This window comes from Theropithecus gelada, chromosome 15 (assembly GCF_003255815.1).
Source record: "Theropithecus gelada isolate Dixy chromosome 15, Tgel_1.0, whole genome shotgun sequence".
Taxonomy (NCBI): Eukaryota; Metazoa; Chordata; class Mammalia; order Primates; family Cercopithecidae; genus Theropithecus; species Theropithecus gelada.
In genome coordinates, this window is record NC_037683.1 from 18,546,732 (window position 1) to 18,573,430 (window position 26,699).

At 39.8% G+C, this 26,699-nt stretch overlaps 1 protein-coding gene across 4 annotated transcripts in view; it reads right to left on the minus strand.

Annotated features, from left to right (window-relative positions):
- Positions 1–26,699, minus strand: part of MRRF (mitochondrial ribosome recycling factor) — a 65,688-nt gene that overhangs the window by 31,647 nt on the left and 7,342 nt on the right. For 3 of the 4 annotated variants that reach the window (XM_025359059.1, XM_025359057.1, XM_025359060.1), the window contains exons 3-5: positions 12,584–12,739; positions 7,848–7,966; positions 981–1,072 (exon numbers count right to left, since the gene is read on the minus strand). In XM_025359059.1, coding sequence (XP_025214844.1) covers positions 981–1,072; positions 7,848–7,966; positions 12,584–12,739 — 367 coding nt within the window. The remainder of the gene's footprint in view (positions 1–980; positions 1,073–7,847; positions 7,967–12,583; positions 12,740–26,699) is intronic. The other variant, XM_025359058.1, reaches the window with a different exon arrangement.

The window sequence follows — 26,699 nt, forward strand, 5'->3', positions numbered from 1 at the left end:
CTTACAAAGACTAAACCATCAGCCTCTAGTGACTAGTCCAACCTCCTCTCCTACCACCCTCTCCCTGCATTTCGCACACACTGACTTTTTTCTTTCTCAAAAAGGCCAAAGTCTTGTATTTTCTCTTCTTTTTTTAATTTAAAAATGAACATTTTATTTTTATTCACCTAAAACTTTTAAATTCTAAAAAAATTAGCCGGGCGTGGTGGCGGGCGCCTGTAGTACCAGCTACTCAGGAGGCTGAGGCAGGAGAATGGTGTGAATCTGGGAGGTGGAGCTTGCAGTAAGCCAAGATCACGCCACTGCACTCCAGCCTGGGTGACAGAATGAGACTCCGTCTCAAAAAAAAAAAAAACTTTAAGTTCTATATATTTATATAACTAACAATATTCTGTTCTCATGCCTAAAATTCTTCAACTAGCAAGGACTAATGTAAAAAAAATAGCTCTTCAAAGAATATAAGTTAGAGACTACCAGTGTCAAGGTCTTTTCAGACTTGCGGCCTTTGTGCTTGCTGTTCACTCTGCCCAAAATGCTCTCCCCTAGGCTGGTTCTTTCTCATCATTTAGCTCTCAGCAAAAACGTTACCTCTATAAACAGTCTTCTCAGGCTAAAGGTGCCCCTGCCACCATCATCCTTACCAAGTCACTCCCTATTTGCTCCCACTGCCTTTTCTTGCCTCATGGCATGTCATTATCTGGAATGACTTTATTTATTTGTCCTACCCTCCCAACCAGAATGTAAAGTATGTAACGACAACAAATTCTCAAGCTTACTGTTGCAAACCTCACATCTAGTACATAACAGACACTCAATAAGTATTTCTGAATTAGTAAAGTGATCTCAAAAGATGTTTGCCAGGGTGAAAGGTGCAGGCAAGGTATGTTATTGGCCTAATGGTATAGTAGGGTGTTTGCTGGTTTCCTTCCAAGGACAACCACTCCATTTCATTAAAATATGTGAATTTCAGCCAAACTTACTGGGGAATGGGCACCCGAATTAGCGTCCCTTCCACTTCTGGGTTCAGATTCATTCCACTTTCTCTTATAGCCTTGATAGCTGCAGCTGTACACTGAAAACCAGATCAAAAGGTAAACAGAATTAGTAAATAATTATTACCAGATGCAAGCCCTCTGTCGATAACTGGCAACCCATCTTGGCAGAACATGGAAACATTTAGTTCTGTTACCAGCAAGATCAGGAAGTTACATTGGTGTAGAGTGCTTTGATCAAGCTGAATAGCAAACTATGTCCACTCCTGGTACCACTGTACTGCAGGAGGAACAAAAAGAAAGAAGAAAAAATAAAAAGAAAACAGCTCTGCTTCTTTGAAAAGATTTCAATGGTTTGAGGCAACACAGATCAAAACCACAATAAATCCTCAAGGGAGGGGGGCTGGTCTCTGCAAAGATTGGTGTAAAGTCAGATGAAAGATTTCATACGTAAAAAAATCCAGTTGACATTTTACACTCAAAATATACCAGTGCCGATTTGAAATGAGTAAATAAATTTAACTCATTCACATCTGTACTCACACCAAACTCACTCATATTTTGGAATGCAAAATGAATCTCTGCTGGTATATGCTCCCGCAAAGGTAGTGTGGTATACTAGCTTAAAGCATGGGCTTTGGAGTCAGAAAGATCTCAGTTCAAATCCCAGTGCTGGTAACCATGTGACCCTGGGCACATGGTTAACCTCTCTGTACCTATATTTTGTCATCTGAGACCATGTAGCACCTAAACCTCAGAGAGGTAGTGAAATAACATGAGCGATGCATCTTGCTCTGTGCCTGGCACATAGTAATACTCAGGCAAGAGCAGTTATATAAACATATTATATACATTTATTATACAAAGGTAAGAATGCATAAAACCCCCAAACAAGGTGGAGTTGATGTCCTCATATAGCTGAGGTACTGCTATCCTGCCCAACATCCTTCAGGGGCTTCTCTGAAAGTTTGCTCACTAATGGGCCAGCTGGCACACTGGCACACTCATTTCCCAAAGTGCCTCACCTCACACTCAAGCAACATTATAACTACACCTGGTATGTAATCCTAAAGAATAACAAGAAAGCAGTGTGTAAGAGAGATCCTTTCATTGGCATGACAATGTGGAATTCATGAAAATAAAGCCTCTGATATTTTCAAAAGAATTTTAGGCTTGACCAGAGCCAATCCACATCACTTGGATTCAAAGGCCAATTCCTGCACTTGAGCTCCTCCTAGACTTTCTAATTTAAATGAATGGGGGTTGATACACACCTATTTTACTTTTCTAGGTTCTCTGCCCATAAAACTCATTCATTTCATTTTTATATAACCTTATTGCTACAGCTACCTGAGGTATTACTATAAGGTCACAAAGACAAACCAGAACTTCCACATACACACGCAGAATCCTCTTGGGAGGCTGTACACAGAATGTAACATATTGTGGCCACTACCTAAAATAGTACATTCTTTTTTTTTTTTTTTTTTTTCTGAGACGGAGTCTCGCTTTGTTGCCCAGGCTGGAGTGCAGTGGCGCGATCTCGGCTCACTGCAAGCTCCGCCTCCCAGGTTCACGCCATTCTCCTGCCTCAGCCCCCGAGTAGCTGGGACTACAGGCGCACACCACCACGCCCGGCTAATTTTTTTTATTTTTAGTAGAGACGGGGTTTCACTGTGTTAGCCAGGATGGTCTCGATCTCCTGACCTCGTGATCCACCCGCCTTGGCCTCCCAAAGTGCCAGGATTACAGGCGTGAGCCACCGCGCCCGGCAGTACATTCTTAAAATAGTACCTCTGGCCACAGATTATCAGAGCTGGAAGGGATCTCTGACGTAACCAAGTCTCTTCATTATGTGAACAGGAACTTGTAGAATAGGGTCACACCCCCAAGAGTAGACATGGTCTTCCCTGACAGCCCAAGAGAGATGGTTTGAGGACCCCCATCCATCAAACTTCCAGTTACTGGCAGAGTTAAGAGGAGATTGAACAGGGATTTAATCCAATGATGCTGCTCTGCCTTTACTTTTTTCTAGATCCCAAGTTCAACGCATTCAATAATTATAACATTAAGGATGTGATTTTTCTTCTCTTTTTTTCTTTTTTTTTTTTTGAGACAGGGTCTCACACTGGCACTCAGGCTGGAGTGCAGTGGCATAATCACGGCTCACTGCAGCCTTGACCTCCCAGGCTCAGGTGACCCTCCACCTCAGCCTCCCAAGTAGCTGCGGGAGGGAAAAAAGAAAGAAGAGCTGGGACTACAGGTCCACACCACTACACCTGGCTAGTTTTTGTATTTTTTATAGAGATGGGGTCTCACCATGTTGCCCAAGCTGGTCTCAAACTCCTGGGCTCAAGCGATCTGCCCACCTCAGCCTCCCAGAGTGCTGGCATTATAAGCGTGACCCACCATGCCTGGCCTGATTTTTTCTTAAACAGCCAAATTTAATTTGGAATTACGTTTGCAGTATAAAGGTTATAATCAAGGTAATAAAAGAGCTGAATAAAGAAATAAAATTAATTTTTCTCTGCAAAATAAATGTCATCTTCCTTAAAAAAGAAAAAACAAAAAAAACCACACAGTCTAAAGCTAACAATAAAGAGAGAATCTCCACTATGAAGGGGTAATCCAATCTCAAGTCTTTCAATCCTCTACTATAGCTTCTCATGAATGACTGATAATCATTACTATAATACCCCATCACCACTACCTGCCTTGCACAAGCTGACCCAAGTATTTCCATACAACCTTCCCCTATAGGCACGAGGGCACCGACTACTGACACCAAGCTGGGCAGGAATTATGCCTCAATATTTACATCTTCCCAGTAAAAGTTAGAGTGCCAGGTACATGGTAAGTGCTCAGTAAAAGCTTGTTGATTGAATATATTAGTGATTTGGTTCAGATCTATTAGAAAAACTCATTTCCTTTACCTCATCTATATAACGGCTCAAAATCTTATTTTATACTTCAACTTTTCTGTGTCTTTTCATATTCAGAAAAATCGTGATTCAAAGTTTTATTTTACAAAGAAAACTACTGAATTCTACATATTTTTTCCTTTGACATGGTACAACACAGAACCTCAGGGAATTAGTCATGTTCTCCTATGACATCTGAAAAACTCTTTAGTTCAGACTAAGAGGCATACGTTCCTATAGACTTTCCATCTCTTATGTGTCATCCCTTCAAGGAAAGGATGCTCCACAGTATCATAGGGCAAACAGGTTGCTCTCAAATGACATAACTAACTGGTTGTGGCTGCTTGCAGTAGTGTATTGAGAAAGATCACAAATCTCATCTGGGGTCAGGCAGAGAAGAGTGATGTGATCAATCAGTAGTGTCTGCCTTTGTTATTCTAAGTTAATCTGTGCTAAGTAACAACAACAACAACAACAAAAATAGGACTTTTGTAGACAGGTGAACAAGTCCTTGAGAATTTGGATTCAAGTCAACTCTGCTAGTGCCGTATCAATTACTGACCTTCCATTTTCTTCATATCCCAATGTAAAGTCAAGTCTAAGAAAGTAGACACATAGTCTGTCTTAATAATCAGTGAATTCCCAGCACCTCAAATAGAAACCAATCACTTGTAAGGACTCAAAAAATATGTGCTGAATTAATGAATGAATGGTGAAAGGAGCATAGGCTTTTTCATGTCCAACAGAGATATGTTCAAATCCTGGCTCTGTCACAACAGTGTGAACCTAGTGGAGATATTTTACTCCTTTGAGTCTCAGTTTCCTCATCGATAAAATGAATAAATAATGCCTAATTTTACAGAGTACCTGTACTGATCATATGGAACAAAATATGAGAAAGAGACTAGTGACAAAGGAGACAATCAATACACATTCATTTTCTTCCTTCCACAAGAGCAATAATGGAGCCTGCAGAGTTGTGTGTGGTTTTTTTTTATTTTTTATTTTTTTCATTTGCCTTGTTTTATTCAAATCATGCTGTGGTTTTTATTCCCTTCTTTTCTTTCCCATCATTAACTCTAGCTGCAGGCAAGTTTATGGAAGGCAGCAACTATGTGTATCATTTATCAAGCAGGACACATGTTAAACAAATGCAACACAGTTTTCTGTCTTTAATGCATTCAAAACGATTATGCATGTAAATCTGCATCGTGTCACTACAGCGTGACACGGAAATGCTCGGGTTTGGAAAGAAAGCCAACTGTATGTGAAACAGAAAGAAATTACATAAACACAGAGAGGATTAGCTCAGCATTTTAAAGCCATGAACCTGGGTACTCTATGGTCAGCTTCTAAGCTGGAGGAAGGAAATTTTTAGTTAGAGCTATTTGTTTAGTATGTACAACAGATGAGATAAAGGAATTCAAAAGACAATGTAACTCACACTTCCTCATTCTGTCCCTGTAAATGAACCTCTCTACTGATATACTTGTAAGGATTTTTCCAAAACCCATGGAATTCTAACTTGAACAAATGGCAAAGATGTCTTGAGTTGAAAAATGAAGATATACCCCAACTTCCTAAGAAAAAATTAAGCTGTTAATATCTCCTCCTGCTTCGTAAGATGCTCTGGTGGCCAATCAGGTGCTTCTTCTGTGAATGCCATTTTCTATTTAATAAAAGAAGTGGCTGGCTCTGAAAAAGCAATCTGCCTGATGAGGTCTTCAAGCTGTGTAATTAGGAGGCTATTCCCTAAATTGGCCCGCAGTGCCTATGGGATTAGATGAACAAGGAGGAGAGGCCTCAGTGGTTCAGAGGGGGCCAGAAAGAGAAAGAGTTGACAGCTCCCTTTTCATCAATTTCTCTGTTCCTCAGTAACACCAGGAATGGGTGCCTCCCTTTTATCAACCTAATAACAGGTATTCATCCATTCGAGGAAAATTTACCAAATGATTCCATGTGCCAGGCACTGTGTTTGGTGTTGGACACATGAGCAAATTAGACATTCCTACATTCCAAGTTTACACTCTAGTAAAAGTGAGATGACAAATAAATGCATACACAAATGTATACTAGTAATAAGTACAATAAAGAAAAAGAATTGTGCTGTATAGGAGAACCTAGTGTGGAGGAATAATTCCAATTGGAGAGGTCAGGAAAGGCTTCTCTAAGAAGTGACATTTAAGCCATGATCCAAAATATAAGTAGCAATTAGTCATGCAACAGCGTTCCATGCAATGGGAACAGGATATGCAAAGGCTCTAAGGATGATAGGGTTTGGTGTGTCTGAGGAACTGAAAGACCAGTGCGGCTAAAGCACTGCACAAGGATGACAGTGGCACAAGACTGGCAAAACTGAAAAGACAGAGGCCAGATCAAGCAAAGCCATCTAGACCACAGTGAGGATTCTGGACTTTTTCTTAAAGATTGCTGGGAGCCACCAATAAATGCAAAGCATGGGAATGACAAATGACAAAATCTTTTATATGTACATTTTTTTACTTATTTATTTAATATACAAGATCTTGCTCTGTCACCCAGGCTGCAGTGCAATGGCATGATCATAGCTCACTGCAGCCTCAAACTCCTGGACTCAAGTGATCCCCCCACTGCAGCCTCCTGAGTAGCTAGGACTACAGGCCAACCCACCTCACTAATTTTTTTATTTTTGAAATTTTTGTAGAGCCAGGGTTTCACTATGTTGCCCAGGCTGGCCTTGAACTCCTGGCTTCAAGTGATCCTCTAACCTTAGCTTTCCGAAGTGCTGGGATTACAGGTGTGAGCCACCATGCCTGGCACAATATATATTTTTCAAAAACTCATTCTGGTTGTAGTATTGGAGAATGGAGTAGGGGAGTGGTAACAGCACCCTCACAGGTGTGCCTGGCCCATTAGCTATCAGAGCCCCTTGATTTGAAACTGTGTGTTCACAGTAAGGGCGTTCCCTGTCTCCTACCTCTAGCCTAGTTTGTCAAATCCAACAGGTCCAACGTTGGTCTATGACTTTGGAATACAACTACTGAAACAGACAATAAGAACAGGAGGATTCCTTCACCTCATATTAGCAGATGAGGAAATGGAGGCCCAGAGAGTGAGGCAACTTGCCCAAGGTCAAAAAGCCAGTTGGTGGTAGAGATGGCACCCGATTCCAGGTACTCTAGGACTCCTAATCCAGGCCAATTCCTAGTGGACCAATAACAAAAAGGCCAATTACCTTCCTCAACTATACTTAAAATCATAAAGCCTCAACGATGCAATGACCTAATACAACCCACCTTCCAATTATGGAAGCAGAGTGTTCCATGCAATATTCTGCAATGGTCAGTCTAGTATAAAAGGACTTCCTGGAGGGTCTACTCCAAATACTAATGCAGAAGTCACAAATTGGTGGCCCTCAGGCCACATTTGCCCCACTAAAATATGGTTTTATTTGCCTCATAGTCTTAAAAAAAAAATGGAATTAGTCATCAATATTTAAAGAATAAAGATGTGACATTAAAATGTGTGTTACTAGCTTCTAGAAACAAAAATCGTAGTATCAGGTAACGCTGATTACCAGGCCTACATTCTGCCTGGCAATGATCAGCAGGAGCTGGGCAGAGGCATTCCACTCAGACAAGGCACAGGCTCTCCAGGTCACCAGAACCTTTCCACGCTGGCCAAACACCAATCACTGCATCTCCAGTATTGTTTTTCTTAGATGGGACCCGTTTGGGTATTCAAACAACTTACCTAGCCTCTGTAGCATTTATGTTTAACAGAAAAGGAATCTGGCAACGGGAAAAGAGCTTTGCCTTATCCTTAAGTTCTCTTTATTATGTCTTCTCTCTTGTTTCATTCTAAGCTGAAGGAACACTTACTTCCTCCTGATATGACCCAGTCTCCTCCATTCCAAAAGAGACCATGGAGAGAGATTTTAGCAAGGCCACCTTACCTCTGGGAAGCTGGCCATATTCACCAAAATCAGCTGTGGCGACTTCATGGAGATCTGGCCAATCTGGTTTAAAGCAAGTTTCCCATCAGCAGTTACCACAGCAATCTTGTCAAGGGATCCTAGAAGAAAAATTATACAGTTTTAGAATTCCAAAGAACCTTAGTAGCCCCAAATCTAAGTCTCTATCTAATTCAGATTCAGGCTGGATGCAGTGGCTCATGCCTATTATCCCAGAGCTTTGGGTGGGTGAAGTGGGAGGAATGCTTGAGGGCAGTAGTTTGAGACCAACCTGGGCAAAACAGCAAGACCACATCTCTACAAAAATATTTTTTTAATTAGCAGGCATGGTGGCGTGTGCCTGGAAGACGAGCTACTCAGCAATGAGGCTGAGGTGGGAGGACTACTTGAACCGAAGAGGTAGAGGTTACAGTGAGCTGTACTGGCTACTGCACTCTACCGTGAGCAACAGAGTGAGATCTTGTCTCAAAACAATAATAATAATTCAGATTCAACAAACATTTAGGGATTCTTACCATTGTGACAAGAGTGTACAAGGGGCTTTCACAGGAACAGCAGTATTCTGTGATAGAAAAAGCTTGAAATGTTGACAGAACTAGGTTGGAATTCCTCACCAGCAACTAGGGTGGCCAACCATCCTGGTTTGCCTGGAGCTGAAGAATTTTCTGTGACAGGGCTTTTTGAACTAAAACTGGAAACAGCTGATCACCCTCACAAGCAACTCTGCCATTTACTTGCTATGAAACCTCGGGTGAGTTACTTATCTTCTCTGTGCCTTGGTTTCCAACTCAGTCAAAAAATAACTACCTTAGAGGATTCGAGTGAGGACTGCAGCTAAAGGAGTCTAACTAAATATAAACAATGGAGTATACAATAAACACCAAAAAATATGCATTAAAGTTGGTAACTCTTATTATCCCTTTTAGTCCTTACAACGACCCTGTAACACTGCATTATTACTCCCACTTTACAGATGAGAAAATAAGACTTGGGAAGAATAAACAGGCCAAGATCACAGGGGTGACAAAAGGAAAAACAAGTGCCAAGACCCAAACTCAGGTATGCTTAATTCTGATTTCAATCAAGGCTCTTTCCCTTACAAATGGAACTCAAACCCGGCTGTACATCAGAATCACCAGGGAGCTTTGAAAATTAGATTCCTGGGCCCCACCCCAAAGAGATCCTGATTCTGTAGAGGCTTCAGAGCCTGTGATTTGGGGAAGCCTGTAATTTTTTTTTTAGGTTCACCACATGATTCTGACACAGCCAGATTTGGAACCATTTGCTTATACGACCCTTCACTGTGGTACTTAGATCCCCTTTAGAAACTAGCTCATTAAACAAAACAACAACAACAACAAAACTATTAACATTTTCCTGTTATCCTGGATATAATCTTTGTCTGCATCTAAATTCTGGAAAACCCTGGGAAAAATTTTCAAAAATGGCAAGAAGGCAAGCAATAAAGCTACAGTTACAGATGGAAAAGAGGCATTACTCAAACTCCCTTATTTCCTATGCAAATGAGAACTAGAAGAAAAACCTTACCATTCACAGTAGGAACCACTCAAGGATGGCTCATTCTGAGACACAAAGGGAAAAGTGGGGGAAGGAGTCTTATAAACAAATTGGAGTTGTCCTGGCAATATGTTGTTAGAATAATGCAGTACCATACTGTGGCCCAAAGATCTGATTTGAGATACTCAACCAGATTCAATGTCATCATGAGACAGAAGGTTGCTGACACCAGTGGCTTCAACCTGGAAAAGTCCAGGAGGTATAATGGTAAAAGTCTTTGTTACTCTGAAGACCAATGACCTGAGTTCAAATACCAACTCTGCCACTTTCTGATTGTGTGACCATGGGTAGATTCCTTCAGCCTTCTTGGCCTCTGTTTCCTGATTTCTAAATGGGACATAAAAACTGTACTTATATCTCGCCGGGCACAGTGGCTAACGCCTATAATCCCAGCACTTTGGGAGGCTGAGGTGGGCGGATCACGAGGTCAGGAGTTTGAGACCAGCCTGGCCAAAACAGTGAAACCCCGTCTCTACTAAAAATACAAAAAATTAGCTGGGCATGGTGGCAGGCGCCTGAAATCCCAGCTAGTTGGGAGGATGAGGCAGGAGAATCACTTGAACCCGGGAGAAGAAGGTTGCAGTGAGCAGAGATCACGCCATTGCACTCCAGCCCAGGAGACAGTACGAGACTCTGATTCAAAAAAAAAAAAAACTGTACTTACATTTCATAGGGTTTTTATGAAGATTAAATGGCAGAACGTAGGAAAAGCACTTAAACTGTGTCCCAGTAAATGCTATTATTACTTCTTGACATTCTGTGTTTTAATTTCTCTAATATACTCTAATATTCTCTAATTAAACTCTGTTCTGAATTGCTTCAGGACCCTTGCATATATTTTTCCTTCTACTGCAAACACTCTTCTCTGTTCAGATAAATTCTGCTCATTCCTTAACAGTCAGATACAGTGGCATCTAATCTCAGCAATCTTGTCTCACCTCCTAGGCTGGATTACAAACCCCTTTTATAAGCCCCCAGCATCCGAGCACATTTCCATAATAATGACAATTCTCTATATTTACTGAAAACTTCCTATGAGCAAGACATCATGATAAATGCTTTCTATAATGTATTTGCTGTTAATATCATATTAACTCTATGAGATAGTTATTATTTCTATCTTACAGACAAGAAAACTTGAGGCATACAGAGTAACTTGCCCAAGATGACAACAGCTCTTAATGGAGCCTGAATTCAAACCCAGGTCTGACCAACTCCAAAGTCATTTGGTCTTCACCACTCAGCTTTGCTGTATGGTTTTATACATACTGATTTACTTGTTTGACCCTTCACATCAGGTTCTAGGCTCCTGGAAGGTGGGGACAATATATTTTCTCTCTGTATCAACAGCACATATTAATCAGCACAGAAAACGTGTTCAATAATGCTTTGATGATAAATGAATGTATGCATGGATGGATGAAAGGGAAGAGGACAACAATGAATAAACAAATAAACCTGTATCTAGACAACTGTTAAAAGGTGTCAGTTATCTGGGAGATAGAAATTGCTGTGAGAAAGAGGAAAATGTAGGGGGGTACCCGTTGGTTCAAACAGTAATTAAAGATAAAATGGAAGAATCTGGCAAAAGAGACTAGCTAAATTTAGTCTGTTTCATCCAGTCTCTTCATGGCCCAAAGTTCTATATAGAACATTATACAAACATAATCCTGAAGAGAAAGGAAAGAGGAAATACCAACAGGAGGCCTTTTGAAATGGATCTTAATTCAGTCTTCCTGATTTGCCATAAGATCCTTTGCCACAGAAGTCCCCACACAGACTTTTCAGAATGCAATTGTGGTGGTTACCATTCCTAAATCCATATCGACATAATGCATCAAATCCTTTTCCCTCAATCTGTCCCCAGCGAGAATCTCCCTCAGCCTCATTCCTGCCCCTCATTTTCTCAGAGGTTAACATTTAACAAATTACACTCCCAACCTCTTTCCAGGCCCATCATCTTTTTAAGTTCAACAAGAGTGGAGCTTGCTGGCTAATTTTAAGTATCACATTTCTCCCTGAGCTCCTCTCAAACCGCTCTCTGGTTTCGGCTGCAGAATGTTAACAGGCCAGAAAGCACAGGGGAGACAGAGCACTTTATCAGTTTCATACCTAAAATAATAAGCAAGTTTAAAATAAACAGTTGAGAGAGATTGAATGGCACGCTCTACTGTCAGCAAAGGCAGAAATGCCCCAGCCCAAAGGTTGACAAATGACGGGAATGGTCTTCTAGTTTCACATTGGATCTCATCTCTGAACTCGGTATGTTTCTGATAGTGTTTATAAGTGGAGCTGTATTTTTCACTTGGTTTTCTTAAGAGCGAACTATTTCTAGTTTTCTTATGAACTACCCTAATCAAGACGTGAGTACAAGCAGCCCAAGCTCCCACAGGTACCTTCAGAGGGGGGTCCCAGGTTTGACTTTAGGATGATGACAATTTGCAAAAGGCTAATTTAACAGCAATTGGATTTTTCCTGCCTGCTTGAACCATCAGCTGACAACTCACTTCTCCATCACATCTGCAAACAGTTCGCCTAGACAGTTCTGACATTTCCCACTTAGAAAAGCCCCTTTCAGGAAGTTATTAACCCAAACGGAATATTCCTGGTCAAGCTCAGGGGTACAGAAATGCCTCACGTGGGCAGGTCTGTATCCATTTGGTTCCCAGTAAGGGATAAGAACTGCCAAACAGGACAAATTGGAAAAATCGGACCAAAGACGTCAGTTACTATGATACTACCTAGATGTGTTTATAGTACATTCAAAATAAAAATCTCATTTTTTTGAGAGTATAATTCCATGATAGCAAAGACAATACCTATTTTTGTTCACTACTATGCACTAGCACAATGCCTAGTTCCACAGTAGACAAAAATTTGCTGCATGGATAAATAAACGTAGTGTTAACTACACGCCAGGCACTGTGCTAGAACCATAATATATGTTACCTCATTTATTTTAACTCTCACCCCAAAGCTGTAAGTTAAGAATCAAACAAGAAAACAGAGGACCAGGAAACTAAAGTAACTGCCCATGGCCACCAGTTAGTAAGTGGTAAAGCTGGGACTAAAACTCAACTCTGCCAAACTCATGCTCTTTCCATTACATCCCTCCCCAGAACACTGGTTCAGTCACTAACCTGGTGAGGTCCTTATATTGAGAGTCTTATTGAAATTATCCTTGAGTGCTTCTATCACAGACTTCATTTCTTCATTCACCTCTTCCAAGTTGATTATATCCTCAACCAAGGCAGCATTAATATTCACTCTGGTTTGGGAGTGTCCTTTCCCTTTGGCTAAAAAGTGAACATTCAGTGAATAAAACAACAGCAGCATAAACAGAGCCAATAAGCAATTGGTGAAGAAGTGCCTACTATGTACACGGAAAAATGTCAAGTGTTAGAAAATTATAAAACATTATCACTCCACTAAAAAAGAGCCTATATTAACTGAGTGTCAACTGTGCTAAACACCTTCTCAGATATTAGTGAGGAGACAGACTTTATAATCAGACACCCCAGGTTAAAAGTCTGGTTATAATGCATACTAGCTTTATGACCTTGGGCAAGTTACCTTTCTGAGTACCAAGTTCCCTACCTATAAAAGAATAATAACATCTATATTGCAAGGTTGCTACAAGGATACAAATTAAGTCATTCAAACTCCTAAAAGAACACTATTCACATGGCAGGGAATCCATAACTAAATTAATCTCTTACTTTTCAGAAAAGTAAACAGAAGATGAGAAAACCAAAGCTACTTGCCTAATGTCACAGGTCAGGAAATGGAAAAGTCAAGATCTGGTTCCAGATCTGCCTAATTTTAAACCCATGAACTTTCTACTAGCCCATCTCCACAAAATCTAATTAGAGAGGCAGGAAATACATTAATTCATTAAAAAATGAACACTAAGACAAGAATACACACATATCTGATGGCTGGTACAGAGTACAGACAAAAGGAACAACAGTAGTTTACAGACATTAAACACTACCAATGGTAGAGACAATGGCTTATATTTTAGAAAATCAACAGCATTGGGAGCTGAATATAATTTCATTTTATGTCTAAATCATCCTAGTGATTTTTCATATACATTCTATGTGTATACATAGGTAATTTCTGTGAATGATGCAAATATTCTCGCATTTCTTTTATAGGGGATGGGGAAGGAGAAAAATAAAATTTTAAATAATATTTACAGTTTATTCATTAAACATTCAACAAACATTTATTGAGATTCATTCAATAAATTCTGTTGAACATCTACAGTGAGCTCAATCCTGCACTATTTGTGTAGCATATTATAACTTGCAATGCAATTTCAAGTACATTCTCCTCCTTGCTATCCAAGATTGCTCTCTGAGGTAGGAAGAATAGAGATTAGTATTGCCCTCATTGCACAGATGAGAAATCTGAGGCACAAGTCATTTGAATGTTTTGCCCAAAGTAAACAACTGGTAAGCAACAGAGTGATTTTTTAAAACATTTATTTGCCCATGTTACCATTATGATTTGAAACCAATGGGTTAGGTTTTTTTTTTTTTTTTTTTCCAGAACTGATAGAAGATGTGGGGCTTGGCACGGTGGCTCACGCCTATAATCTAGCACTTTGCGGGGCCGAGGTGGGCGGATCACGAGGTCAGGAGTTCAAGACAAGCCTGACCAACATGGTGAAACCCCATCTTTACTAAAAATACAAAAATTAGCCGGGCGTGGTGGCATGTGCCTGTAATCCCAGATACTCAGGAGGCTGAGGCAGGAGAATCGCTTGAACTTGGGAGGTGGAGGTTGCAGTGAGCCGAGATCGCACCACTGTACTTCGGCCTGGGCGGCAGATTAAAAAAAAAAAAAAAAAAAAAAAAAAAAAGATGTGGATCTTCGGATTGAGAAACACAAGTTTCAAATGGGACAATAAAAGTAAATTCACACCTAGACATGTTGTGACTGCAGAAAACAAAGGACAAAGAGATCTTTATAAAAGCCCAAGAGAAAAGACAAATTATCCATGAAGGATTAAAATTTAGAATACTTTCCAAGAGCAACAACAGAAGCCAGAAACAATGGAAATAATATCTTCAACTTTAAAGTTTTTTTTTTTTTTTTTTTTGAGACGGAGTCGGGCTCTGTCCCCCAGGCTGGAGCGCAATGGCGCAATCTCAGCTCACTGCAAGCTCCGCCTCCTGGGTTCACGTCATTCCTCCCCCCCTCCTCAGCTTCCGGAGTAGGTGGGACTACAGGCGATGGCCACCACACCCGGCTAATTTTTTAGTAGAGAAGGGGTTTCACTGTGTTAGCCAGGATAGTCTCGATCTCCTGACCTCGTGATCCACCCGCCTCGGCCTCCCAAAGTCCTGTGATTGTAGGTGTGAGCCACCACGCCCAGCCAACTTTAAACTTTTAGAACCAAATATGTACATTAAAAATTTAAATATATGTCTGTCAATATTGGAATGAATAGTAATATTTATGAATGAAATACTATGCAACCATGAGAAAGAATGAACTACATACAAAAATTTAAATGAGTCTCACAAATCTGATGTTGAACACAGAGGCCAGACACAAGAATACAAAACTGTACAGTACAAAGGCCAGATATGAGAATATAAACTGAACAGTAAAAAAACAGAGAAAACTAATTCATGCTACTAGAAGTCAGAACAACAGTTATCTGCAAAGGGTCGAGGGTAGTACTTACTAGAAAGAAGCACAAAGGGGACTTCTGACATGCTAGGAATGTTCTGTTTTTTGATCTGGATGCTGATACATAAGTAATTTCAGCTTGTGAAATTTATGATAGCTGCACTTTCCTAGAGTGCTTTTTTATTTCCATAAAAAGGTTAAAGAAATCAGTTAAGGGTACCCATCAAAACAAGAATTAAAAGTATATCTTCCAAATCAGCAGAATTTAAAAAAGAGAGAGAGAGGAATAGAGAAATTTAATCTAATAGGAAAAGAAGAAAAAAGGATTTAAAAAGGTGTATTTCAAAATAGCTAAAAGAACTTAAATGTTCCCAATACATAAAAATGATAAAAGCCTGAGATGCTGGATACCCCATATATGCTAACTTAATCATTTATGCATGTAACAAAATATCACATATACCCCATAAGTATATACAAATACGTATCAATAAGAAATTGTTTAAATATGCATTAAAAAAAAAAAGAAAAAAGAAAAAAAAGGAAAAAACATGATATAAGGAAAGTACAAAATAAGGCCGGGCATGGTGGCTCATGCCTGTAATCCTAGCACTTTGGGAGGCCAAGGTGGGAGGATCACCTGAGGCCAGGAGTTCGAGATCAGCCTAGCCAACAAGGTGAAACACCATCTCTACTAAAAATACAAAAAATTAGCTGCATGGTGGCACATGCCTGTAGTCTCAGCTACTTGGGAGGCTGAGGCACAAGCATCACCTGCAACTGAGAGGCAGAGGTTGCGGTGGGCCGAGACTGCACCACTGCATTCCAGCCTGGGCGACAGAGTGAGACTGTCTCAAAAAAAAAGAAAGTACAAAATAAAATAACACAAATATGCAGTGACAACAATAAATATAAATGGATCAAAATGACCAGTTAAAAGTGAGAGATCAGTAAGATTTTAAAAAATCTAGTTGAATATAACACGACAGTTTTAAAAAATTATACAAGATCACAGAAAGTTTGATGGATAGGGATGGAAAAATTCTAAGCCTGGCAAACATTAAGCAAAAGAAGGCTGGTGTAGCCACATTATCATCAAACAAAAAATATTTTAAGACAAAATTCACTACTGGAAATCATGAGGACAACTTCAAAATGATACCAGAAAAAATTCACCCGAAAGATATATAACATATCTAAGATTAAATATATCAATTAGATAGCCTCAAAATTAATACAATTAAAAGAAGAAACTGGCTGGGTGCAGTAGCTTACACTTGTAATCCCAGCACTTTGTGGGGCTGAGGTGGGCAGATTGCTTGATCCCAGCAGTTCAAGAGCAGGCTGGGAAACATTGCAAAATCCAGTCCCTACAAAAAATACCAAAATTGCCCAGGCATGGCAGTGTGTGCCTGTAGTCCCAGCTACTTGGGAGGCTGAGGTGGGAGAATCAGTTGAGCCCAGAAGATTGAGGTTGCAGTGGGCTGTGATTATACCACTGCACTCCAGCCTGGGCAAGACCCTGTCTCAAAATAAAACACAACAAAAAAGGAGAAAATGATCAATCTACAAGCATACCAGGAGAGTTCAATATACCTTCCTTGATAACTGATAATTGAGCAAATAAAAAAACAGAAAAGTTGATCAACAAAATTAGTCAATTTGATCTAATACAATACACCCAACAATAAGAGAATATACAGTATTCTCAAGCACACTTGGACCTTCTATGAAACAACCATGTTTTACCCACAAATCAAATCTCAACAAAGACAAAATAATCTATATCATATAGAATATGTTCTCTCAACAGAGTAGAATTAAGCTAACCCCAAAACAACCATTTGTTTGAACAATTTTAAACACTTCTTAATAAACACTCATGGACTATACAGAAATGCATAATGGAAATGTTTAAATATTGAGAAATGACCATAATAAAAATACTGAATATCAAAAACTCAAGTCAGGCACGATGGCTGACACCTGTGATCCCAGCACTCCGGAAGGCCAAGGCGAGAGGATCACTTGAGCCCAGGAGTTCAAGGTTACAGTGAGCTATGACTGTGCCACTGCACTCCAGCCTAGGCAACAAAGCAAGATCTTGTCTCTAAAATAAATAAGTAAATAACTTCATAGGAAGCATTTAAAGTTGTATTTAGACAGAAACTTCTAACCTTAATACTTTAAAAACAAAACAAAACAAAACAGGCTGGGCGTGGTGATTCATGCCTATAATTAAAGCACTTTGGGAGCCAAAGCAAGCGGATCACCCAAGGTCAAAAGTTTGAGACCAGCCTGGCCAACATGGTGAAACCCCATCTCTACTAAAAAAAAGAAAATTTCAAAAATTAGCTGGGCGTGATGGCGGGTGCCTATAGTCCCAGCTACTCGGAAGGCTGACGCAGGAGAATCGCTTGAACCCAGGAGGACGAGGCTGCAGTGAGCCAAGATCATGCCATTGCACTCCAGCCTGGGTGACAGAGGGAGACTGCAACTCAAAAAACAATAAAAAATAAAAATAAAGAAGAAAGTATTATTCACAGTGGTAAGATATGAAAACAACCAAAGTGTCTGTGGATAGAGAAATAATGTGGGTGCATGTATGTGGGGGTGTGTGTGTATAAAGTGGCATATTATTCAACCTTAAAAAAGGAGACCTTGCCATTTGTCATGGATGAACCCGGAGGACATTACACTAAGCAAAATAAGCCACACACAGAAAAATACTGCATGATTATACTTGTATGCGGAATCTCGGGGTGGGGGTTTGCTTGTTTGTTTTTCAGACAGGGCCTCACTCAGACTGGAGTGCAGTAGTGGGATCTCAGCTCACTACAGGCCTCAGCCTCCCTGGGCTCAGGTGATTCTCTCACCTCAGCATCCTGAATAGCTGGGACTACAGGCACATGCCACCATGCCTGGCTAATTTTTGTATTTTTTTTCTTTTGTAGAGAAGAGGTTTCACCACATTGCCCAGACTGGTCTCGAACTCCTGGGCTCAAGTGACCCGCCCGCCTCAGCCTCCCAAAGTGCTGGAATTATGAGCGTGAGCGACCATGCCTAACCACAGGTGGAATCTACAAAAAAGCTGAATACACACAGAGAATAAAATAATACTTACCAGGGATCAGCAGGGTGGGGTGGTGGTGCTGGTGAGCAAATGGAGAGATATAAGTCAAAGGATACAAAGTAGTAGATATGTAGGATGAACAAGTCTGGAGATCTAATGTACAGTATGAGGACTATAGTTAGAAATATTGTATTATACTCTGGAGTTTTTGCTAAGACAGATTTTATGTGCTTTTGCAAAGAAAAAAGGGGGTAACTATGTAAGATAATGGGTATGTTAACTTGCATGTAAGTAACCATATCACTGTATGTATATGAAAGCATCGTGTTTATAATAGAATTTTTCAAAGAAAAAAAGAAAACAGGAAAGGCCAAAAATTAATGAACTAATTGTCCAACTCAGAGGATGGAAAGAGAACAAGTACATAGGAGAAAGTAAATAACAAAGAACGGAAATCATAAAATCGCAAAAAAGACAGATCAAAAAATTAAAAACTCTTAAAATGTTTACAACTACTGTCAAGAACAATTAAGAAGAAAGTAGATGCAGATAAATAATATTAAGAAAGAAAAAATGGACATGATTATAAAAACAGTATAAATCTTAATGAGAAAAATCTAAGTAGTCTCATAATCATTAAAGAAACCAATTCTAGGATTTAAGGTCTACCCACACACACACACACACACACACAAACGCACGCACACACACACACACAAATACCAGATCCATATTACTTTACAGGCAAGTTCTATCAAACACACAAGGAACTGATAATCCTGTTTTTTTACAGACCATCCCATTAGGAAAAAGAGATGCATTCCCCAACTTATACTATGAGGCTCAGATATTCTTAATACAAAAGCCAGAGAAGGATAATACTAGAAAACTATGCTCATGAAAACTAGAAAGTTACATTACGGCTAATGTCACATACCAATATAATCTAAAAAAATCCTAAATTAATACTAGCAAGCCAAATCCAACAATGTATAACACAGATTATGTATCAAGAACAAGTAAGACTCATACCAAGAATGCAAAAGTGGTTTAACATCATAAAAACCTACTGATGTTGAGTCACATTAATAGATTAACAGAGAAAAATATGATTATCTCAGTAAATGCAGTAAGAACATTTGATTAAAGTTTAATATCCATATGAAACAAACTCCTAGCAAAATAGGGATAAAAGATATTTGCTTAAAAGAGAATACCAACAGCAAAGCAAACATAATGTTTTTCTGTTTAAAAATTTTTTAAATTTTGTGGGTACACAGTATACATATTTATGGGTTACATGAGATACTTTGATATATGCATGCAATAATAATCACATCATAGAAAATAGAATATCCATCCCCTCAAGTATTTATCCTTTGTGTAACAGACAATTCAATTATACGCTTTTAGTTAATTTTAAATGTACAATTAAATTATCACTGACTTTATTCACCCTGTTGTGCTATTAATTACTAGGTCTTCTTCATTCTTTCCAACTGTATATAATTTTTGTATCCATTAACAACCCCCAACTCCTTCCCACCCCTCCACTACCATTCCCAGCCTCTGATAACCGTCCTTCTACTCTCTATCTCCGTGAGTTCAAATGTTTTGATTTTTAGATCCACAGAATTGTTTTGATTTTTAGCTCTCACTTAAAGAACAAGTAAAGTTTGTCTTTCTGTGCCTCATTTCACTTAACGGAATGACCTCCAGTTCCATCCATGTTGTTGCAAATGACAGGATCTCATTCTTTTTTTATGGTTACATAGTATGCCATTATGTATATGTACCACATTTTCTTTATTCAGTCATCTGTTGATGGAAACTTAGGTTACTTCCAAATCTTGGCTATTGTGAACAGTGCTGCAACAAACACGAGAATACAGAAATTTCTTCAGTATACTGATTTCCTTTCTTTTGGGTATATACCCAGCAGTAAGATTGCTGGATCATATAGTAGCTCTATTCTTAGTTTTTTGAGGAACCTCCAAACTGTTCTCCACAGTGGTTGTACTAATTTACATTTCCAACAACAGTGTACATGGGTTTCCTTTTCTCCACATCTCGCCAGTATTTGTTATTGACTGACTTTTGGATAAAAGTCATTTTAACTGGGGTGAGATGATATCTCATTATAGTTGTGATTTGCATTTCTCTGATGATCAATGATGCCAGGCACGTTTTTATGTGTGTGTTTGCCATTTGTATGTCTTATTTAGAGAAATGTCTATTCAAATATTTTGCCCATTTTTAAATCAGATTATTAGATTTTTTTTCCTAGAGTTGTTTGATTATTAATCAGTCTGGTTATTAATCCTTTATCAGATGAGTAGTTTGTAAATATTCTCTCCCATTCTGTGGGTTGTTTTTTCACTTTGTTGATTTTTTCCTTTACTGTGCAGAAGCTTTTTAACTTGATGTGATCTCACTTGTTAAAAAGTGAGATCTTTTAACAAGATCTCACTTGTTAAAAAGATCTCTCACTTGATGAGATCTCAAACAAAAAATCTCCATTTTTGCTTTGGTTGCGTGTGCTTGTGCGGTACTACTCAAGAAATCCTTGCCCACTACAATGTACTGGAGAGTTTCCCCAATGGTTTCTTGTAATAGTTTGATAGTTTGAGGTCTTAGATTTAAGTCTTTAATCCATGTTGATTTTTGTATATGACGAGAGACAGAAATCAAGTTTCATTCTTCTGCATATGGATATCCAGTTTTCTCAGCAACATTTATTGAAGAGATTGTCCTTTCCCCAATGTATGTTCTGGCACCTTTGTCAAAAAAAGAGTTCACTGTAGGTGTATGAATTTGTTTATGGGTTCTCTATTCAGTTCCACTGGTTTTTGATGTGGTTCGGCTGTGTCCTCACCCAAATCTCATCTTGAATTGTAGTTTCCATAATTCCACGTGTCGTAGGAGGGACCAGGTAGAGATAATTGAATCATGGGGTGGTTTCCCCCATCCTGTTCTTGTGACAGTGAGTTCTCAAGAGATCTGATGGTTTTATAAGCAGCTTCCCCCTTCGCTGGGCACTCATTCTCTCTCGCCCTCATGTGAATAGGTGCCTTCCACCATGATTGTAAGTTTCCTGAGGCCTCACCAGCCATGCAGAACTGTGAGTCAATTAAACTTCTTTCCTTTGTAAATTACTCAGTCTCAGGTACGTTTTTATTAGCAGTGTTTGAGAACAAACTAATACAGTAAATACTAACACACTACTGGAAGAGTGGTGTGCTGCTGTAAGGATACCTGAAAATGTGGAAGCAACTTTGGAACTGGGTAACACGCAGAGGCTAGAACAGTTCAGAGGACTCAGAAGAAGACAGGAAAATGTGGGAAAGCTTGGAACTTCCTAGAGACTTGGAGGGTTCAGAAGACAGGAAGATGTGGGAAAGTTAGGAACTTCCTAGAGACTTGTTGAATGGCTTTGATCAAAATGCTGACAGTGATATAAACGATGAAGTACAGGCTGAGGTAGTCTCAGATGGAGATAAGGAATTTGTTGGGAACTGGAGCAAAGGTGACTCTTGTTGTGCTTTAGCAAAGAGACTGGTGGGTTTTTGCCCATGTTCTAGAGATCTGTGGAACTTTGAACTTGAGAGAGATGATTTGGGGTATCTGGCAGAATAAATTTCTAAGCGACAAAGCATTCAAGAGGAAGGAGAGCATAAAAGTTTGAAAAATTTGGCCAGGCACGCTGGCTTACCCCTGTAATTCCAGCACTTTGGGAGGCTGAGTTGGATGGATCACGAGGTCAGGAGATCAAGACCATCCTGACCAACATGGTGAAATCCCATCTCGACTAAAAATACAAAAATTAGCTGGGTGTGGTGGCACATGCCTGTAATCCCAACCATTCAGGAGGCTGGGGCAGGAGAATCACTTGAACCAGGAAGTCAGAGGTTGCAGTGAGCTGAGATCATGCCACTGCACTCCAGCTTGGCAACAGAATGAGACTCCGTCTCAAAAAAAAAAAAAATAGTTGGAAAAATTACAGCCTGACAATGCAAAAGAAAAGAAAAACCCATTTTTTAGAGATAAATTCAAGCCGCCTGCAGAAATCTGCATAATTTAACAAGGAGCTGAATGTTAATCACCAAGACAATGGGGCAAATGTTATGTCAGACACCTTCTACCAGTCCCTTCGATCACAGGCCTGGAGGCCTAGGAGGGAAAAATGGTTTCTTGGGCCAGATGCAGGGCCCCCCACTGCTGTGTACAGCCTTGGGACTGCATGCCAGCTGCTCCAGCCACGGCTAAAAGGGGCCAAGGTACAGTTCAGGACATTGCTTCAGAGGGTACAAGCCCCCCAGCCTTGGCAGCTTCCACATGGTGTTGGTCCTGCGGGTGCGCAAAAGACAAGAATCAAAGTTTGGGAACCTCCGCCTAGATTTCAGAGGATGTATGGAAACACCTGCATGTCTAGGCAGAAGTCTGCTGCATGGAGAACATCTGCTAAGGCAGTGCAGAAGAGAAATGTGAGGTTGGAACCCCCACACAGAGTCCCCACTGGGGCACTGCCTAGTGGAGCTGTGAGAAGAGGGCAACCATCCTCCAACCCAGAACTTGGTATGTCTATCAACAGCTTGCACTGTGTGCCAGGAAAAGCCGTAGACACTCATTGCTAGCCTTTGAAAGCAGCCAGGAGGGGCACTGTAGCCTACAAAGTCGCAGGGGCAGAGCTGCCCAAGGCCATGGGAGCCCACCTCTTGCACCAGCATGACCTGGATGTGAGACATGGAGTCAAAGAAGATAATTTTGGAACTTTAAGGTTTAATGACTGCCCTACTGGATTTTAGACTTGCATGGAGCCTGTAGCCCCTTTGTTTTGGCCAATGTCTCCCATTTGGAATGGTTGTATTTACCCAATGTCTATACCCCCATTGTTTCTAGGATGCAACTAACTTGTTTTTGATTTTACCGGTTAGGTAGAAGGGATTTGCCTTGTCTCATATGAGACTATGGACTTTAACTTTTGAGTTAATGCTGGAATGAGTTAAGACTTTGGGAGACTGCTGGAAGGGCATGATCATGTTTTGAATTATGAGGACACGAGATTTGGGAGGGGCCAGGGGTGGAATGATATAGTTTGGCTGTGTCCCCACCCAAATCTCATCCTGAATTATAGTTCCCCACCTCTCATGGGGGAGGTGGAGATAACTGAATCATGAGGGCGGTTTTCCCCATCCTGTTTTTTTGATAGTGAGTTAGTTCTCAAGAGATCTGATGGTTTTATAAGGGGCTAATCCCTTCAGTGGGCACTTATTCTCTCTCCTGCCCCCCTGAAGAGGTGCCTTCTGCCATGATTGTAAGTTCCTGAGGCCTCCCCAGCCATGCAGAACTGCAAGTCAATTAAACCTGTTTCCTTTTTATTTTTTTAATTTTTTTTTTCTTTTTTTTTGTGAGAGTCTTGCTTTGTCACTCAGGCTGGAGTGCAGTGGCACAATCTTAGCTCAATGCAACCTCCGCCTCCTGGGTTCAAGCAATTCTCCTGCCTCAGCCTCCCAAGTAGCTGGGATGACAGGCATGCGCCACCATGCCCAGCTAACTTTTGTATTTTTAGTAGAGACAGGGTTTTGCCACATTAGCCAGGCTGGTCTCAAACTCCTGACCTCAAGTGATCCACCCACCTTGACCTACCAAAGTGCTGGGATTACAGACATGAGCCACCGTGCCTGGCCTAAACCTTTTTCCTTTATAAATTACCCAGTCTCGGGTATTTCTTCATAGCAGCGTGAGAACGGACTAACACGGTCTACGTATCTGTTTTTATGCCCATACCATGCTGCTTTGGTTACTATAGCTCTGTGGTATAATTTGAAGTCAGGTAATATGATTTCTCCACAAACATAATTCTTAACATTAACATATAAGAAGTGTTTCCTATAAAGTCAGGAATAAAACAAAGATGCCTATTATCACCAGTCACATTTATTCAAATTATACTAAAGTTCCTAGCCAATCCAATGAAAGTGGGGGGGAGAGAAGGGAGGACAACAGGACAGGAGGGGAGAAGAATGGAAAGGGACATATGTGCAACACAACACATGTACAAGAATGCTTATACTAGCATTTTTTTTTTTTTAGCTCAAAACTGGAAGCAACCCAAAAGTCTGTCAACTGTGGAATGGATATTAAATTGTGGTATATACTTTCAGTAGAATATCATTAAAAAAAATAAAAATGCACAACCATTATGTGCACAACATAGACATATGTCACAAATAGATTACTACCAATAGAAGTCAGACACAAAATCCATACTGACTTAACAAAGGACAAAACTAATCTGTGGTGTTAAAGTCAATGTAGTGGGTTATGTATCCTTCCAGTGGGAGAGTAACAACTCAAAGGGACATGTGGTAAGTTTCCAAAATACAAGTGACAATCTATTTATTGATTTGGGTGATGACTACATGATTGTTTTCACTTTGCAAAAATTCACTGAAGCACAAACTTATGATTTATGTACACATTTTTCTTTATATATAACTCAAAACACTAACATATATAAAAGTGACCAAAAAAAAAAAAAAAGATAAGATTCCCCCAGCAATAAACCTGATTAAAGAACTACACAAGATTTTTTTTTGTTTTTTGTTTTTTTTTGAGACAGGGTCTCATTCTGTCCCCCAAGCTGGAGTGGCAGCAGCATGATCATGGCTCACTGCAGCCTTGACCTACTGGGCTCAAGCAATGCTCCCACTTCAGCCTCCCGAGTGGCTGGGACCACAGGGATGCACCACCACATCTGGCTAATTTTTGTAGAGACAGGGCTTCCCCATGCTGCCCAGGCTGGTCGGAACTCCTGAGCTCAAGTAATCCAACCCCCTTAGCCTCCCAAAGTGCTGGGATTATAGGTGTGGGCCACCACTCCTAGCCTTGTGCAAGATCTGTCTGGAGAAAACTTGACACTATGATCATAAATTTCATATAGAAGAGGAGAAAGTCAAGAAGAAAAAGCATATGTGTGGTGAGGGGAAAGATTTGTATCACTAAATTGAACTTTATGACAGTAAGTCAGGCAGTATGAAATTTATTGCAGGGAGAGATAAGCAGTTCAATAAAATCAAGAGCTCAGAAACAATACCATATATATAAAGAAACTCACACAACGGGGGGACATTACAAATCTGGGAGTAAAGAGTAGGCTAATCAATAAATGATTTTAATACAACTTGTTATCCACCTGAAAAGGAAACTTCAAAAATTACCTCACATTATATTCAGAAATAAATTACCTTGCAACAGAGGGGTATTTCTTAAAGAAGACACAATTAATAAAGGACTGAAAAATATGACATTAAAACCCATTTCAACAAAAACATCATAAACAAAGTAAAAAGCAAAGAAGATACTTGTAACACATATTATTGACAAAGAATAAACATCCCTAATATAAAAGAAAGAATCGAATAAATCTAAAAGAAAAAGTCAAACAACCAACTTCTGCAGCCTCTAACGCCTCACCTCAAGCGATCCTTCCACCGCAGCCTCCTGAGTAGCTGGGACTACAGGTACAGGCCACCAAGCCCAGCTTTTTTTTTTTTTTTTTTTTTAAGAGGCAAGGTCTCATTATGTTGCCCAGACTAATCTCAAACTCCTGGCCTCAAGCAATTCCCACGCCTCAGCCTCCTGAGTAGCTGGGATTACAGGTGTGAGCCACAGCACTTAGCTTAACCAACTTTTATAGAGGCAAGCAAAGAAGACAAAACTGAATAGCCCACAAAATATGAAAAAATGCTGCTTATGCACTGTAGTCACTGTCTAGTGTACTAGAAGACTGCAATACTGTAGGCATCAAGAACTAAAGTTTCTGGTTCTGCCATTAATTATATAGGACCATGGGCAAATTTCTCACTAATTATCTCAGTTTCTTCGTTTATAAAATGGTGAGATCTGGATTAACTAGATAATTATAAGGATTTCTTCAATGGAAAATTACTTCTTCAATGGATAATTATAAGGATAAAATTAGTAAATGTATGGAAACTTTAAAAAATATAATGTAACATACAGATCAAAGGTTATTACTATTAACAGAATATAAGTCTTCTAAGCATTACCGTTCTTTCAGCAATTTGTTAATTTTCCTATTACAGAAAGGGGAAGATCTGCATGAAATCAGAAAAGAAGAGTCAGTGGGAAAATATTCAGCAGCATATATCTAGCGCCATTCTTGGGGGAGGACTCCCTAATCCACCACTGCAAATTGCTGGTGTGACTGACAATTTTCTATCACTCATTCTTTCATTCAACAAAATTTGTCAAAAATACTATATCCAGGCCCTGTTAGGTGCTAAATAAGAACAATATAGAACCTACCTTCATCAGGTCCAGCATAGAAGGCAGAAAAATGATAATCAATCTTACATTTAATTAATTAATCACTGCTGTTTTAAGTGCATCAAAGGTAAAATAACAGAATGCACGAGTGCAGTTAACAGGGGACTTGACCTAGTCTTAGAGGTCAGGGAAGGCTTCCCAGAGGAAGTAGCATTTAAGCTGAGACCTGCAGTACATCAAAGTCT